The sequence below is a fragment of the Schistocerca cancellata genome, chromosome 2 (assembly GCF_023864275.1).
Source record: "Schistocerca cancellata isolate TAMUIC-IGC-003103 chromosome 2, iqSchCanc2.1, whole genome shotgun sequence".
In the NCBI taxonomy this organism is placed as follows: Eukaryota; Metazoa; Arthropoda; class Insecta; order Orthoptera; family Acrididae; genus Schistocerca; species Schistocerca cancellata.
Genome location: NC_064627.1, coordinates 1,149,425,708 through 1,149,443,265, shown reverse-complemented (window position 1 = coordinate 1,149,443,265; position 17,558 = coordinate 1,149,425,708). Strand labels below are relative to the sequence as shown.

The 17,558-nt window shown below is 39.3% G+C and overlaps 1 protein-coding gene across 1 annotated transcript in view; it reads left to right on the top strand.

Moving 5' to 3' along the window:
- LOC126163185 (ATP-binding cassette sub-family C member 4-like) overlaps nt 1–17,558 on the top strand; it is a 173,701-nt gene that overhangs the window by 55,944 nt on the left and 100,199 nt on the right. Inside the window, exon 3 of the mRNA XM_049920136.1 lies at nt 2,233–2,370. Coding sequence (XP_049776093.1) covers nt 2,233–2,370 — 138 coding nt within the window. The remainder of the gene's footprint in view (nt 1–2,232; nt 2,371–17,558) is intronic.

Genomic DNA, 17,558 nt, shown 5'->3' with positions numbered 1-17,558 from the left:
CACTCCCCACCCCATATCAAACTGCATAGCACCAGGGACAAAGGGGAATCTGTCTGAACTTGACTATGCAGGCAGCTCATGTGTGGGCAGCTGGGTGTGGTGGGCATATAACTGAAGTAGGTGACACAGCTGGTCCAAGGGAGTTGAGGTTGAAAGGAGCATCAGTAGCAGCAGACAACAGGGGAGCTGTGTGAAGTCTCGGTTCCTCTGGTGTTTTCACGGTGCCATTTGAAGTTGGTCGTTAAGTCCTTGTGGGATTAACCCTCTCAGTGTTGACGTTGGTCTCACGTAGTCATTCCAGTGTAATCCAACAGGTACCTGATGAAAACGGTGGAAAGGGGGTGGTGTGAATGTGATGCACTGTTACGTTTGTGGACACACCCCATGGCTTCACGGTCTGCTGGGCTTCTGAGGATGCTGCTGTCTGAGAGAAGACGGTTGCACTGGGCGATGTCTAAACCACTGCAATGTTTTGCAGGCTGCTCGTACACTATTCTCCTTAGGTACCGGTAACACGGTAGTTTCATCCAGTTGTGTCGCATAGTCATTTTAAATGCTATGGAGTTCAGATCCAAGTTAAGTGGTAGGACTCTCACTGGCCCCTACTTCGTCCAGGATAGAAGCACTTAAGTTTTCCAGCCTGTGAGTGGTGTGTGTAGTCAAACGGTCATTTACACAGGAATAGTGCAACCGTCAATGGAAGTGGCTCGTTGGTCGAGGCTACTGACCACTAAAGTGAACTGCTCGAAGGCATTATAAATTTGTTGCTGGGCAAAAATGTTATCCATTATTGCAAACCGTATATGTCATTGATGAGGCGTAAATGGCGGGGCCCTTATTTGCAAACACGACCTGGGAATACTGCTAGAGCTGATGGGCAGAAAGTCTGTTACTCTTTAATGAGGTACTGGCACAGTTGAAGGGCCTAGGGTCATTTTCCATCAGTTTGAGCACCTGCCTTTTTACTGACGTAGTACATATTGACATTTCTTCCTATTTGTCAATAATATTTCTGTGTGTACTTCATACACTGGTATGTGGCAGAAAACAAAGTTGTTATCCTCAGTCTCTTTTTTTGGTTTATTTCTCAGGAAATTTCATATATATGTATACAGACACAAGCAGACATATTCAATGTCTGCTTGTGTCTGTATATGTGTGGATGGATATGTGTGTGTGTGCGAGTGTATACCCGTCCCTTTTTCCCCCTAAGGTAAGTCTTTCCACTCCCGGGACTGGAATGACTCCTTTCCCTCTCCCTTAAAACCCACATCCTTTCGTCTTTCCCTCTCCTTCCCTCTTTCCTGATGAGGCAACAGTTTGTTGCGAAAGCTTGAATTTTGTGTGTATGTTTGTGTTCGTTTGTCTGTCTGTCGACCTGCCAGCACTTTCATTTGGTAAGTCACATCATCTTTGTTTTTAGGTGTGTATATATATATATATATATATATATATATGTATATCTAAAAACAAAGATGATGTGACTTACCAAATGAAAGTGCTGGCAGGTCGACAGACACACAAACGAACACAAACATACACACAAAATTCAAGCTTTCGCAACAAACTGTTGCCTCATCAGGAAAGAGGGAAGGAGAGGGAAAGACGAAAGGATGTGGGTTTTAAGGGAGAGGGTAAGGAGTCATTCCAGTCCCGGGAGCGGAAAGACTTACCTCAGGGGGAAAAAAGGACGGGTACACACTCGCACACACACACACATATCCATCCACACATATACAGACACAAGCAGACATATTTAAAGACAAAGAGTTTCTGCTTGTGTCTGTATATGTGTGGATGGATATGTGTGTGTGTGTGCGAGTGTGTACCCGTCCTTTTTTCCCCCTGAGGTAAGTCTTTCCGCTCCCGGGACTGGAATGACTCCTTACCCTCTCCCTTAAAACCCACATCCTTTCGTCTTTCCCTCTCCTTCCCTCTTTCCTGATGAGGCAACAGTTTGTTGCGAAAGCTTGAATTTTGTGTGTATGTTTGTGTTCGTTTGTGTGTCTGTCGACCTGCCAGCACTTTCATTTGGTAAGTCACATCATCTTTGTTTTTAGATATATTTTTCCTTCGTGGAATGTTTCCTTCTATTATAACCATATATATATATATATATATATATATATATATATATATATATATATATATATATATATATATATATATATATATATATATATATATATATAATGAAAACCGTTTATAATGTTGGTATGATCTGTTTTTCAGGAACTGGCAGAAAGAACTGGCTGCAGCAAATAGAAAGGAGAAAAGGAAACCAAGTCTTTTGAGAGCAATTTATCATACATTTGCTGGTCAATTATTATACCAAGGAATACTCTCAGGCATAGCTTTATTTGTACTTAGGTGAGTGAACTTAGATGTATCATTAAATGCTAATATAAGTAATGAAGGAAATTTGAGTAATGAATTTCTTCTAAAGTCACTGGTTTGTGTTTATTTTATCTGCAAAGAAATGCCAGAGTATGAAGCACTTCTGAAAAGCAGTGGAGCTCACACAATGCTAGGTAACGAAAGCTGGTTAAAATCCACCATTGATAGCAGTAAGATTTCTGGGGAAATTTAAGCATATATCAAAAGGATAGGTCTGTTTTTCACACTTCAAATTTATCAAGATAGTAACTACAGCTGCATCTGTAATTGTTTGGGCAACACAACTTTATAGAAAACCTAAGTTAACCAGAACGTAAGTTCCCCAGTCATCCTGTCATCATTTGTAATTTATATCACCCAACTATCAATTGGGATAGTGACAGTTTTGTTGTTGTTGGGCATGACTAAAGATATTCTGCAAAATATTTTAAATTACTTCTCTGAAATCCACACAGAACAGATACTTTGGAACCCCCTCGTGATTGAAATATGTTAGATCTCTTCGCAGTCTCTGTTTTTCTTTGAGAATGTCCACTGCATCTGATATCAAGGACAGGCCCGGATCTAGGGGGCTGCAGGGGCGGGGGATCGGTGTATCTTCCCCTGGCAGCAATTTCAGGATTTCAGGAGCACCAAATTCATATTCTCGAAGATAAAAGCCTTGTTTCACAAAGCGCCTAGCACCAGCACACTTTGGTCTATCAATTATTCATATGATTTTGAAATGCTTCCCTTTGGTTTTTGTACACATTCTAAGTTGATTTCTGAATGAATCATAAGTTGATATTTGAATGTACGCATAGTGTGCGTGATGTCTGCGCCAGGGGAATCCCTTTCACGTCTAGAAATAAAAAAAAATTATGCCACGGACAAAAGGGGATCTGGCTATACTAGCTGAACAGAACAAACCGGAATGGGTAATGCAAATCGCTGTTTGTTTATGTGGTTGATTGGGTGTGCAAATGATCAGCTTTGTTATAATTATTAGCGAAAACTGTAGGGTCAGACTGCCAGATGGAAATAAATGACTAACAGGAATAACACTTAAGAAAGATTACATATTATCTACTCAGTGTAATCAAGAAAATGAAGTTTAGACAGAAAATTTTTGCCAGATCACTACAGTACTAAGGGCTAGTAGTAAATACAGTCCCCGGTAGCAGCTGCTTAAGATTTCGGAATAACGCAGAAAATGTGTTGTACAAACATGTAATAATGACTAACCAGAGAATAAACGCGGGATAACTAAAGCGTTGATTCTGGCAGGCTTAGTGGAGTTAACTGGAGAATAACTTATGACAATGTTAGGAATTGTCACAGAATTAGTGATGATAAGATTATTTGTTAAAATGAGCTAGGAGAAGAAATGGGGACATCACACAAATTATATGGAAGATTATGACGATTCCAAATCTCTATAGAAATTTCATAGTACTACTGCTTTTCGATCTCGTGCTTGAGAATCAGGAGCATTTGAATGAAATGTGAAACTATTTCCTAACAAAACTTTTTGCTTTTAGTAGGCCTAATAGGCATTTGGTATTGGTACTTTGTGAACTATATTCTGTTGTGTTATTTATGTAAATGAGATAGATATAAATGACCGTTTGTGCCAAAACAGTCTTGCTTGTTTGGCTCATGTTAACAATTGCTGCAACATTAGAAAGGCCTCTTTCATTTTATGTAGCAGACAGTGGCAAAATAGATGCAATGAAATCAAGTCTTGGATACTATTTGTATTTATGAAGATAGTAACTGTTCTCGAAAGAACAGATACCATTGATGACCATGCAGCTTCTCTAGAATAAATGATAATTAATTGAAACTCTCAGCTGCAGACAAGTGTTGTTGACATACCTCGATGGGGACAGCTGAAAATGTATGTCCTGACCAGGACTCGAACCCGGGATCTCCTGCATCTGCCATGTAAGCAGGAGATCCCGGGTTCGAGTCCCAGTCAGGGCCACATTTTCAGCTGTCCCCATCAAGGTATGTCAACAACACCTGTTGGCAGTTGAGGAATTCAATTAATTATAAAGTATTTGTATTAACAGTTTTTTCAGTATTAGATAATGACATTTTGATTTTTCACACAGCAAAACGTTTTACGAACTTTGATGAGGCAACATATCAAACAGTTCAGGAAGATGTGCACTATAAAATGAACATAGTTTTGAAAGGTCAATTTTTTAAAAAAACTTTTGATATCCTATCTTAAACGATTGAGGGGGAGGGGGGGGGGCACTATCAAGTTTTTGCCCCGTGTTTGGAAATGTCATAGATCTGATGCTATCAGTGACCATGAGGCAGTTCTAACAACAATGATTACCAAAGTACGAAGGTGAACTAAAACAAGCAGAAAGTATGTATGTTCAGTAAACTAGATAAAGAGGTAGTAGTGTTAAATCTCAGTGAGAAACTTCGAACATTTAGCTCTGAACTGGAGTATGTGAAAGAAGTAGGATTCAAGTGCAAAAGAATAGTTGACCATGCACTGAGTAAATATGTACCAAGTAGAACAGTTGGTAATGATAGGGACCATTCAAGATGTATTGTCACTGCAAAGAAACTTCCAAAGAAACAGATATATGCCATGTTCTGGCCCAGATGGGTCACTTGGAACTGACCAGCTGGCTTACCATCGTCTGTCAAAGTCACCTTTTGGATGTACTATGGAGGAGCATGGGCTCAGCACGACTCTCCCTGCCACTGTTGGCTTTCTAGACCTGTGAGCTGCTACTTCTCTTTCACATAGCTCCTCAGTTCACTTCACAAACCTAAACGAAATCTGTGCCAGTCCTTCAACCAAGGAAAAATCTCCAGAGCCCAGTGAAATCCCTGTCAGACATGTACAGAATTTATGGCTAAGTTAGCCCCTCATTTAACCAAAGCCCTTGAAGGAAGAAAGCACAGGTCACACCCATATTCAGGAAGGGCAGGAGAAGCACAAAACTACCATAAAATTACCTTGACATCTATTTGTTATAGACTCTTTGAGTATACTATGAGCTCAGATTTAATGAGGTATCTTGAATATAATGACTGCCTCTCCATGCCAATCAGTCTGGCATCTGAAGACATCTATCACATGAAACCCAAATTCTGCTCTTCTCACATGGCCTCCTGAAAGCAATTGATCAAGCCAGTCAGGCAGCTATAGTATTGTTCGACTTCCAAAAAGCATCTGATTCAGTACCACCCATATGCTTGTTGTCAAAAGCAAGGTCGTACGGATTATCAAGTGAAGTTTGTGACTGGCCTGAGGATTTCTTGGTAGGAAGACTGTACCATGTTATCCTGGATGGAGAGCCATCAACAATTGTAGAAGGAACTTTGGATGCATCCAATGAAAATATGTTGGGACCCATGCCGTTCATGTTATATATTCCAGAATGAGATTTTCACTCTGCAGTGGAGTGTGTGCTGGTATGAAACTTCCTGGCAGATTAAAACTGTGCGCCAGACTGAGACTCAAACTCGGGACCTTTGCCTTTCGCAGGCAAGTGCTCTACCATCTGAGCTACCCAAGCTTGACTCATGACCCATCCCCACAATTTCAGTTCTGCCAGTACCCTGTCTCCTGCCTTCCAAACTTCACAGAAGCTCTTCTGCGAACCTTGCACAACTAGCACTCCTGTAAGAAAGGATATTGTGGGGACATGGCTTAGCTACAGCCTAGGGGATGTTTCAAGAATGAGATTTTCACTCTGGTTTGTGTTATATATTAATGACCATGCAAGCTTTTACACAAATGATACTGTCATCTGTAGTGAATTACTGTCTGAGAAAAGCAGCACAAACATTCAGTCAGAGCTTAATAAGATTTCCAAGTGGTGCAAAGGTTGGCACTTGATTTAAATGTTCAGAAATGTAAAATTTTGCACTTTACAAAATGAAAAACCATAGTATTTCATAGCTACATATCAATGAGACACAGTAAGAACTGGTCAATTCACCTGAGTGTAGGAATTTTTGGGGATATGAAAATGAATGCTCACATGGGCTCAGTAACTTTTTCTTAGCTTTTCCTATGTGCATTGCAACTTAACAGAATGATAATTTAAGTGCACAAATTGAACCAATTGAACTGTACGGTTATCCACTCACCATTAAACAGACAGTTGATTCACTCATCTGATAAAACAAATAATGAATCGAAATGCTGGTCCTACAATGCATGCATATACAGTATGGAGGTCGAGATGTTACTTACAATAATATCCAACCCAATATTAAGTATTTGCTCATTTATAATGAATTAACTTCATTTTGATCATGTCGGTAGAAACACATCCGCTCAAACACAGAGTTCGGAACACACTGAGATCAACAGTTTTCACAGAAGTTCATTCTCAAAGATGAGGCCGTCAACTCTTGTAGTCAATAACCGCCACACCAGCATAAAGTAAAATAACAGTAATTACAAAAATGCCGTCAAGATTTCTTATGTACATCACAAAGCAGTAGCAGATTCTCCATAGCTCAGCTGAACACCTGTAGTGGGTGAAATATGTAGTCCCATTCTGCTAAACTGGCCGTAAATTAATTGCCAGTTCACAGATGTTCAAAGTCCAATTTTTTGATTAACATGTCTAAATTCGTGTAATCAAGCACATACTCTAACAGGCTTACTAATAGCAATCCTTAAATGCAGCCAGCATAATTCTAAGTCCAACCCAGAACACTATCAGACATTCACGAATAGTTCAATTTAGACCCAGATTTTTGTGAGTCCAGCTGAATGTTAAAGTATATGCATGGCCACTTGCCATACAAACGTAGCACTTTACAAGTTCCAAAACTATCCAACAGAATTTCGACAAACAAGTTTCTGCGGTGACTGCTCACAACAGAATGATCAGGAGTGGCTATTGGCGTGCCCTTTTATGCCTTTTCCAAGCCAGTCAGATTTACAATGACCAACAAAATAGATCACCATTTAAAATATAAACAATTTACAGATACAATTTATATGTTCAAAGAAGTGCCTATCTCAAATATTAATAAAAAAGAAAACATTATTAGTACATAATTTGCAATAAATAGATGAGTCTCTTTGTGATCTATTCAATGGCATTATGGGATTTTACATATAAAGTACCACTTTCAAGTGATTTGCATTGTTATTAAATGTTGAATTAACATTTCAATAATTAATGAGAAATCACTTTGTCAGCTACTCATGTAACAAGCAGGTACAGCAGGGAAAGGTTACAGGAATGTCATGCTGCATTCACTTTATGTGTGAGTGTGGAGGAGTTGATGTTCTTTATGTAAATGTGGAAAGGAGATGATGTTCTGAACATTTGCATAATTAACAGTAAGTAAAACATGCTGTAATTGAGTACATAAAGTAGATGTCAGAGAGTGACCTTCAGTGATGGTAGCTAGTGTCTTTAGTTATTGCCCAACATTTGGGTATAAATATCACTTAAAGTATTCAAGAGTTTGTATTTTATAAGAGTTTGTATAATATTGCTCATATAGAGTGCCAGTGTAGCTTCTATGGTTTTCACAATAAAATTGTTATTATTTGGCTTATATGGAGGGTGAGCACAAAGTCTTGCCCTGATTATAACAATTTATTACAGAATAACTGTTTGATATAATAATTTACATTTGATGCCTTTACATAGGTTATGTTAGTAAATCTCAAAGTGCGTGCCCTTGGTAGCTCGGAGAGTGTCGAGGCAGTATTCCTGTTAAGCCAGGAGTTTCGAAACATGTTCAGTCACAGTACCCACAGCAGCTTGTAGCCTAGCTTCAGTTCGTTGATGTCAGCGACTGGTGTGACAAAGACTCTGTGCTTGATATACCCCAGAAAAAAAGGTCAAGGGGCATAATGTCTGGAGAGTGGATTGGAAGGAATGGTCCAACACCCTGGCCACGCCACTCTCCAGCAGACAATACGCCCCTTGACTTTTTTTCTGAGGCTATATGAAGGACAGAGTCTTTGTCACACCAGTTGCTGACGTCGATGAACTGAAGGCTAGGATACAAGCTGCTGTGGGTACTGTGACCGAACACATGTTTCGAAACACCTGGCAGGAACTGGAATACCGCCTCGACATTCTCCGAGCTACCAAGGGCACACACTTTGAGATTTACTAACATAAGTGGTCTCAAAAAAATAAATAAATAAATAAATAAATAAAAATTTTTAAAAAAATAAAAAAATAGTAACACTAACCAATGTAACGGCACCAAATGTAACTTATTATATTAAACGGTTATTCTGTTATAAATTTTTATAATCAGGGGAAGACTTCATGCTCACCCCATACTTAGATTTCCAATATGATGATTCTGTGGTTTATTACATAATTTCAAAGTATTCTTTAGCCACCATTATAAGCCATATTACTCTATTGACCGATTACCTCTAGCCCTGTGACAGCTTGCCAGCATATCTATTAACTTACACACCTCTGCTTTATGTGTTACTTAGCTTGCTAACTGACATATAAAGGAGCACTAAATTTCACCATTATCATACGTAATATGGTACCTTTCAGTAGTGTCAGAGCGGTTCTGTAAAATATGTTGTGGTGGTGTATGAACCAGAGTTTCAAATGATATGACATACAGACAAAATTACTTAGAAAAACATAATAAATAAAGTATTTAAAAAGTGGACTAGGAAACTTATAAAATAATTCAGTCTTTTGTGCTGTGGCACTCATTTCATATGTGTGCTTTCACTTTAGGTAGTTTGGGCTCAATAACATTTACAATTAATCGTAAATTACCCATGAAAATATTTAGTTTTGTGAATTGCACTACAAATGCAATAAATAAAAATAAATAAATAAAATAAACATCCTTTCATTGCACATGTACATGCCTTTCACTTCACTATTCTGTCATTCTGGAATTGAGAGTTGGTTCCTACTACCTCTTGTCCTCCAGAAGATGCGCTGGATTTTATGCCTCCAGCAACCACATACTATGTCCACATGCATACAGATTCTCAGCTCATCATTGGGATGGATAGATTTGTGTTGTCAAAATGTGATTGTGGTATAGTTCCCCATAATGATTCAACACAATGAATCCTCATAATTCAGGCACTGGATGCTGTCCCCAGTAGAATCAATGCAAGCATAACATAAATAACAATGCAAAAATAACTTAAACAATTGGCAATTAATTTCTTTGGATTAGATATTTTGCTAACATTTCAGCCCCATTGGCAACTAATTTCTTTGGATTAGATATTCTGCTAACATTTCATCCATACTTCCACTAGAAATCCTGGCTTTCAAGGTGGCAGAATCCATAGAACTCAGCAACCAATCATGATTAATCTTTATTACAGCTGCATAACACTAGCAATTCAAATTAAAATCTCTTCACAACTTAAATTGATTTGCAGCAGCTGATGAGTTATAACACACAAATATGTGCTTAAGTGTATCCCATATTTACTGTTAACTTCAACTTACACAAAAATATTCTCTTACAATCTTAAAACACAATGGATTTAACCCATCAATACACAAATGATTTCCTTGTCACATTGAGTATCTACATACACAACATGTATAATCCATGCAAAATTACACATAATAAACTTATCGTGCTACTCCAATGAAGTAGTCACACAAAATATATTCTTACAGTGAAATGAATGAAACTTTTCTGTCACTAGCAACCGACCTCCTCGCACTAAAAGTGTGCCTCCTCCTCTACCTCTGGGCAACAAAACTGTGTACCTTCTTATCTACATCCACAAACCAGAGTCGTACCTTCATATGTACCTTCATACAACAAATACTGTTCCTTCATATTCTTGTAGTAGATTATGGTATGGTTTGCACCCATAAATTACACAAACATCAACATAACACAAATTCCTACACACTACACATCAACTTTGTATAAAAGTATATCTACACATTACAGTTCCTGTTGCAGAAAAAAACAACTGTGTTTTCGTTGCATTTTATAGCACATTATTTGCCATTGATAATTTTTTTAAACTACACTTTTCATCACTTCATCTCTTCCTGAAATTCAAGTCATTTTTCTTTGCAACTCAATAGAGCCTTATGCTTATGTACCAAATTCCTAGAGCTCGTTGGCATGATATTTTCTGCATTAAGAGATGTACTCACTTGCTCAGGATCAATGGCTTTGCTGTTTGACCCCTCTCCCCCAGATCAACCAACCAACTCACTTTTTCATCTCAAAAATTACTCCCAACACTACTCTAATAAACTAAAACCATATTTATTGACTTGAGAAACACATCCTCTAGCTCATTAGAAACATTACTCTTGATAACAGGCTGCACATTATTAATTTCTTCCCTTATCTTCAAACATTTCTCCCTTCACATAACATTTACAATATCCCTTCCTTTATTTTATGCACACGTATTTACTTCAGAGAAGCCATTAATATAACAGTCTCCCATAAATAACTCATTAAATTCTTCTCTCACCCCTGTTTTACCTTTTCTTCCTTCAAGTTCACTTGTTGCTTTAAACTTTTCCTGTGCCGACATATGAGGCACAAACATTTTCAGTATTTTGCGATATGATGTCCAATCATTAATAGAATAATCAAATTCCTATGCCCTGATTTGTCTCCAGTACACTGAGGTGACAAAAGTAATGGGATAGTGATATGCACTTGCACATATGGTGGTAGCATCGTGTATAAGGTATAAAAGGACAGTGTGTTGGTGGAGCTGTATTTGCACTCAAGTGATTCATGTGAAAAGGTGCCTGACAGAATAACGGCTGTACCACTACGGGAATTAGCTGATTTTGAATGGAAGAATAGTTGTAGAAGCTAGACACGTGGGACATTTCGTTTCAGAAGTCATTAGTGAACTCAGTATTCCAGACCCACAGTGTCAATAGCACGCCAAGAATACCAAAATTCAGTCATTACCTCACACTGCAGACAACGCAGTGGCTAGGGCCTTCACTTAATGACCAAGAGCAGCAGCTCTTGTGTAGAGTTGTCAGTGCTAACAGATGAGCAACACTGTGGGAAAAAATCCAGAAATCAATGTGGGATGTATGGTGAATATATCTATTAGAACAGTGCAGTGAAATATTGCGCTAATGGGCTACGGCAGCAGATGACTGACGTGAGTGTGTTTGCTAACAACTTGACATGGGCTGCAGTGCATCTCCTGGGCTTGTGACCATATTGGTTGGACCCTAGATGATTGGAAAATCATGGCCTAGTGTGATAAGTCCTGATTTTGGGTGGTAAGAGCTGATGGTAGGGTTTGAGTGTGGCACAGACCCCTTGAAGTCATAGATCAAGACCACTGTGCAAGCAGGTGGTGTCTCCATAATGGTGTGGACTGTTTTAACGTGGAATGGACTGGAACCTCTGGTTCAACTGAACTGATCAGTGATTGGAAATGGTTATGTTCGGCTGCACGGAAACCATTTGCAGCCACTCAAGGACTTCCTGTTTCCAAACAACGATGGAATTTTTATGGATGATAATGCACCATGTCATCAGGCCACAGTTGTTCAGAATTGGTGTGAAGAACATTCTGGACAAGTGAGCGAACGATTTGGCCATTCAGATCACTCAACACGAATCTCAGTGAATATCTGAGAGGTAATTTTATGCACAAATCCTGTGCCAGCAAGACATTCACAGTTATGGACAGCTATAAAGGTAAGTTGGCTCAATATTTCTGGTTGAGTCCATGCCGTATCAAGCAGCTGCACTACACTGTGCCAAAGCAGGTCCAACTTGATATTAGGAAGCATCCCCTGACTTTTTTCACATCAGTGTATACCCATTGAATTTGTATCTCCATCAAAAGCCACCAGCTTTCATGCCTCTATAGAAAAGAACACACAGATTCCTTCCTTCAAAGTATCAATTTCAGTAACTGCAACATCATTTTCATATACAACCATGTCACATATGTTATTTACCAATTTTGTTCCTTGCTGTTGAATTAATATTTCATATAAATATAACACACAGATAAATAGGGAAAGGTTGAAGGAGTGTAGTGCTGCATTCAGTCTATGTGTAAATGTGGAGGAATTGATGTTCTGAACATTTGCATATTGTTGTTGTTGTTGTTGTGGTCTTCAGTCCTGAGACTGGTTTGATGCAGCTCTCCATGCTACTCTACCCTGTGCAAGTTTCTTCATCTCCCAGTACCCACTGCAACCTATATCCTTCTGTATCTGCTTAGTGTATTCATCTCTTGGTCTCCCTCTACGATTTTTACCTTCCACGCTGCCCTCCAATCCTAAATTGGTGATCCCTTGATGCCTCAACAAATGTCCTACCAACCAATCCCTTCTTCTAGTCAAGTTGTGCCACAAATTCCTCTTCTCCCAATTCTATTCAATACCTCCTCATTAGTTATGTGATGTACCCATCTAATCTTCAGCATTCTTCTGTAGCACCACATTTCGAAAGCTTCTATTCTCTTCTTGTCTAAACTATTTATCGTCCATGCTTCACTTCCATACATGGCTACACTCCATACAAATACTTTCAGAAATGACTTCCTGATGCTTAAATCTATACTCGATGTTAACAAATTTCTCTTCTTCAGAAACACTTTCCTTGCCATTGCCACTAGATTTGATATCCTCTCTACTTCAACCATCATCAGTTATTTTGCTCCCCAAATAGCAGAACTCCTTTACTACTTTAAGTGTCTCATTTCCTAATCTAATTCCCTCAGCATCACCCAACTTAATTCGCCTACATTCTATTATCCTCGTTTTGCTTTTGTTGATGTTCATCTTATATCCTCCTTTCAAGACACTGTCCATTCCATTCAACTGCTCTTCCAAGTCCTTTGCTGTCTCTGACAGAATTACAATGTCATTGGCGAACCTCAAAGTTTTTATTTCTTCTCCATGGATTTTAATACCTACTCCGAATTTTTGTTTCCTTGACTGCTTGCTCAAGATACAGATTGAATAACATCGGGGAGAGGCTACAACCCTGTCTCACTCCCTTCCCAACCACTGCTTCCCTTTCATGTCCCTTGACTCTTATAACTGCCATCTGGTTTCTGTACAAATTGTAAATAGCCTTTCGCTCCCTGTATTTTACCCCTGCCACCTTTAGAATTTGAAAGAGAGTATTCCAGTCAACATTGTCAAAGCTTTCTCTAAGTCTACAAATGCTAGAAATGTAGGTTTGCCTTTCCTTAATCTAGCTTCTAAGATAAGTCGTAGTATCAGTATTGCCTCACGTGTCTCAACATTTCTACGGAATCCAAACTGATCTTCCCCAAGGTCAGCTTCTACTAGTTTTTCCATTCGTCTGTAAATAATCTGCGTTAGTATTTTGCAGCCGTGACGTATTAAACTGATAGTTCAGTAATTTTCACATTTGTCAACACCTGTTTTCATGGGTTTGGAATTATTATATTCTTCTTGAAGTCTGAGGGTATTTCACCTGTCTCATTCATCTTGTTCACCAGATGGTAGAGTTTTGTCAGGACTGGCTCTCCCAAGGCTGTCAGTAGTTCTAATGGAATGTTGTGTACTCCTGGGGCCTTGTTTCGACTCAGGTCTTTCAGTGCTCTGTCAAATTCTTCACGCAGTATTATATTTCCCATTTCATCTTCATCTACATCCTCTTCCATTTCCATAACATTGTCATCAAGTACATCGCCCTTGTATAGACCCTCTATATACTCCTTCCACCTTTCTGCTTTCCCTTCTTTGCTTAGAACTGGGTTTCCATCTGAGTTCTTAATATTCATACAAGTGGTTCTCTTTTCTCCAAAGGTCTGTTTAATTTTCCTGTAAGCAGCATCTATCTTACCCCTAGTGAGATAAGCCTCTACATCCTTACTTTTGTCCTCTAGCCATGCCTGCTTAGCCATTTTGCACTTCCTGTCGATCTCATTTTTGAGACGTTTGTATTCCTTTTTGCCTGCTTCATTTACTGCGTTTTTATATTTTCTCCTTTCATCAATTAAATTCAGTATTTCTTCTGTCACCCAAGGAATTCTACTAGCCCTCGTCTTTTTTCGTAGTTGATCCTCTGCTGCCTTCACTACTTCATCCCTCAAAGCTACCCATTCTTCTTCTACTGTATTTCGTTCCCCCATTCCTGTCAATTGTTCCCTTATGCTCTCCCTGAAACTCTGTACAACCTCTGGTTTAGTCAGTTTATTCAGGTCCCATCTCCTTAAATTCCCACCTTTTTGCAGTTTCTTCAGTTTTAATCTACAGGTCATAACCAATAGATTGCGGTCAGAATCCATATCTGCCCCTGGAAATGTCTTACAATTTAAAATCTGGTTCCTAAATCTCTGTCTTACCATTATATAATCTATCTGGAACCTGTCAGTATCTCCAGGCTTCTTCCATGTATACAACCTTCTTTGCATATTAACAATAAATAAAACATGATGCAATTCAGTAAACGAAATAGACATCAAATAATGTCATTCAGTGACATTAGCTAGTGTCCTCAGCTATCATCCAGCACCTTTATTGTAAAGATCATTCAAAACATTCAAGAGTTCATAATTTATAAACATTTGAATAATACTGTGTTGTTCATGTACAGTGCCAATGTAGCTTGTGTAGTTTTTACAATAAAATTGTTATTTAAGTAACAATACATGCATCTCAGTGCTGTGATTATGTTTATATGCTTAGATTTACAGTACAATGATTCTGTGATTTAATATGTAATTTCAAGGATTCTATGTTGTCATTATCTTCCATATTGTGGAATCCACCACCTTTGGTGCATCACCCATTCCAGCTCTCCTGATGAATGGTAACTGCCTTGCACCCTACTCCAGAAAAAAATCCACTCTTTTACCTGTGAAGACCGCTTGCTTGCCTCTTGACTGCTGGCCAACTGCCATTCTGGCCCTGCCCATCTCCAGCTGTGCCAAAACGTAAGATTCCATTGACGCTGTCCCAGTGACAGCTTGTTAGCATAAGCATCAACTTACAGCTTGGCTACCAGCTGACTGTCCACCTTATTTAATGACTACCAACAAATTGTGGTCGAGAAAAATGTTGGCCACCCAGTGGCAGAATGTGTTGCTGAGAGGAGACTGTTTGACTTCAGTAAGCTCTTCACAACCTTCGCCATCTGGGTCCTCCTAAATTCCATACTCTCTTTTTTTCATAAAACACTTCTTTGATTCCACAATACTCCTGACCTGAGCCTCCACTAGCCCCTATGCCACATCCACACCTGTCCCCATGGCTCCCACTTCTCACCTTTATTCTACACTTTCCTGTCCAAATTTTCAGTCTTCCTCTGATGTCTCTTCCCGTCCTTCATAAACCAACCCACCGCTTCACTTTGTGCTACATGTAACTTCAACTGCCTTCATCAGGGTATGTTGACTGGTGCCACACTTCTGTCACATTCCTCTCCTGTCTCTGCCTCCCAACTATCAGCCACCCTTCTCAGCACACTTCTCCATTTCCTTGCTCTTCTCAAACACTTCACTCTACACCACAACTCAACAAAGTTGGGCTGCAGTGATGGGACAATGTTGTTGACTGAGAGAATTTAGCTGTGCATGTGGATCTGTGTGTGTGTGTGTGTGTGTGTGTGTGTGTGTGTGTGTGTGTGTGTGTGTGTGTGTGTGTGTTTGTGTGTCATTGTCCAAAAGCTCAGTAATATTTTCAATCTTGTTATGTGCCTGGCAGTCACAATTCACCTCGACTGTAGAGTGAATAGATACCATTAATCCTTCCATTATTTGCAATTCAAATAATGTGTTCCATCTGTAGTCCAAATTCAATAAACAAATGTCCAGACGTATACAGAAATCAAGTTCTTTTTCATTTGAATTAATCTTCACTGTTTGATTCCCTTGTGTTTCTTTATACATCAACTGTACAACTAAAACTAAATTCGATTTCAGAAACAGTTAAATTTGTAGGATCTCCTGTTCTACATAAACAATGCACACATGGATACTGTACAGCAAAATTTGACTTTATGCGCACAACTGATACAAAAGCACATGTGAATCATCAGTGAAAACCAAAAGAAACAAGAATCCGGGAATGCAGTTTTATAAAGATACACTGCACTCAATACACTGTCAATTATCAATTTTGGACTGTGTCATTCGCTTCCCCCCCCCCCCCCCCCCCCCCAAGGCATAGTAAAGCTGACCAGTGACACTGGGGTCATAGTTACTGTTACAGGCACAGGTGAAGGTGTTGGGAAAGTGTTGAAAGATGTTGGAAGCACCCAAATGGGTTTGACCCACTCTATGGAAACCATGGCTGGTTTTCACTGGAGAAGAATATTAATAATGTATGTGTCACATCAGAAAACAGGGGACAGGCCAGTGTATTGAGGCTGTAGAGAGGAGCTTGACATGGGAACAGTTTTTGAGACACCTGTGGATGAAAACTGGGTGACAACCATGTTTCGCTACTGCATTAGCATGAGGTTTTGCGATTTTTTCCAGAGCTGTTACCAAGTTGGATAACTGCAAGCATCAGCTAGTGGAACTGGTGCTAGAAATTCTACTAGTACATGTAGTGGTTCTCTGTATGCCAACTACACTGACGAGTAACCAGTGTCAGTGTTCAGTGTGATAAATAGACCTAACAGGAATCTTCTTGGCTCATTAATATGGCTTTAAGTTCCAGTGCCACCTTTCCACCATGCCACTACTTGTTGTATGGTAGTTTGTGGTTCAATTGCTCTAGAAGCCACATGATATAAACAGTTCCTGAATATATGAAGATTAATTTGTTGTACCTTGTTGGTTGTAATGAGAAAGAGGCACCCAAACTGCACCATCTAAATTTCAGTGAATGCCTGTACCATTGCGTTGGTGGAAATGTCTTTGATTGGGATGGCCTCTGTCCACCTAGTGCAATGGTCCACCACTGTCAGTAAGCACCTATAGCCATCACATGTGGAAAGGGGCCCGAACTGACCAATGTAACCAAATCTGCATTGTAGATGTCAGGAACTGGCTAACTGGAACATGCACATGACATGCCACTGTGCTGCATCATCACTGGGTAAAAGTGCAGGCCCATTAATCTTTCTTGATCAAAACCCATGCAGAATGATCTACCACTTGTTTCTCCATGGCACTGGTTCTGCTGGTAACAGGTTGGGGACGCAGTCGAAAAGCACTTGAGTTTACAGTCGAGGTCAAGTAATAGAGACATCATGCCATATTTTTAACTGTG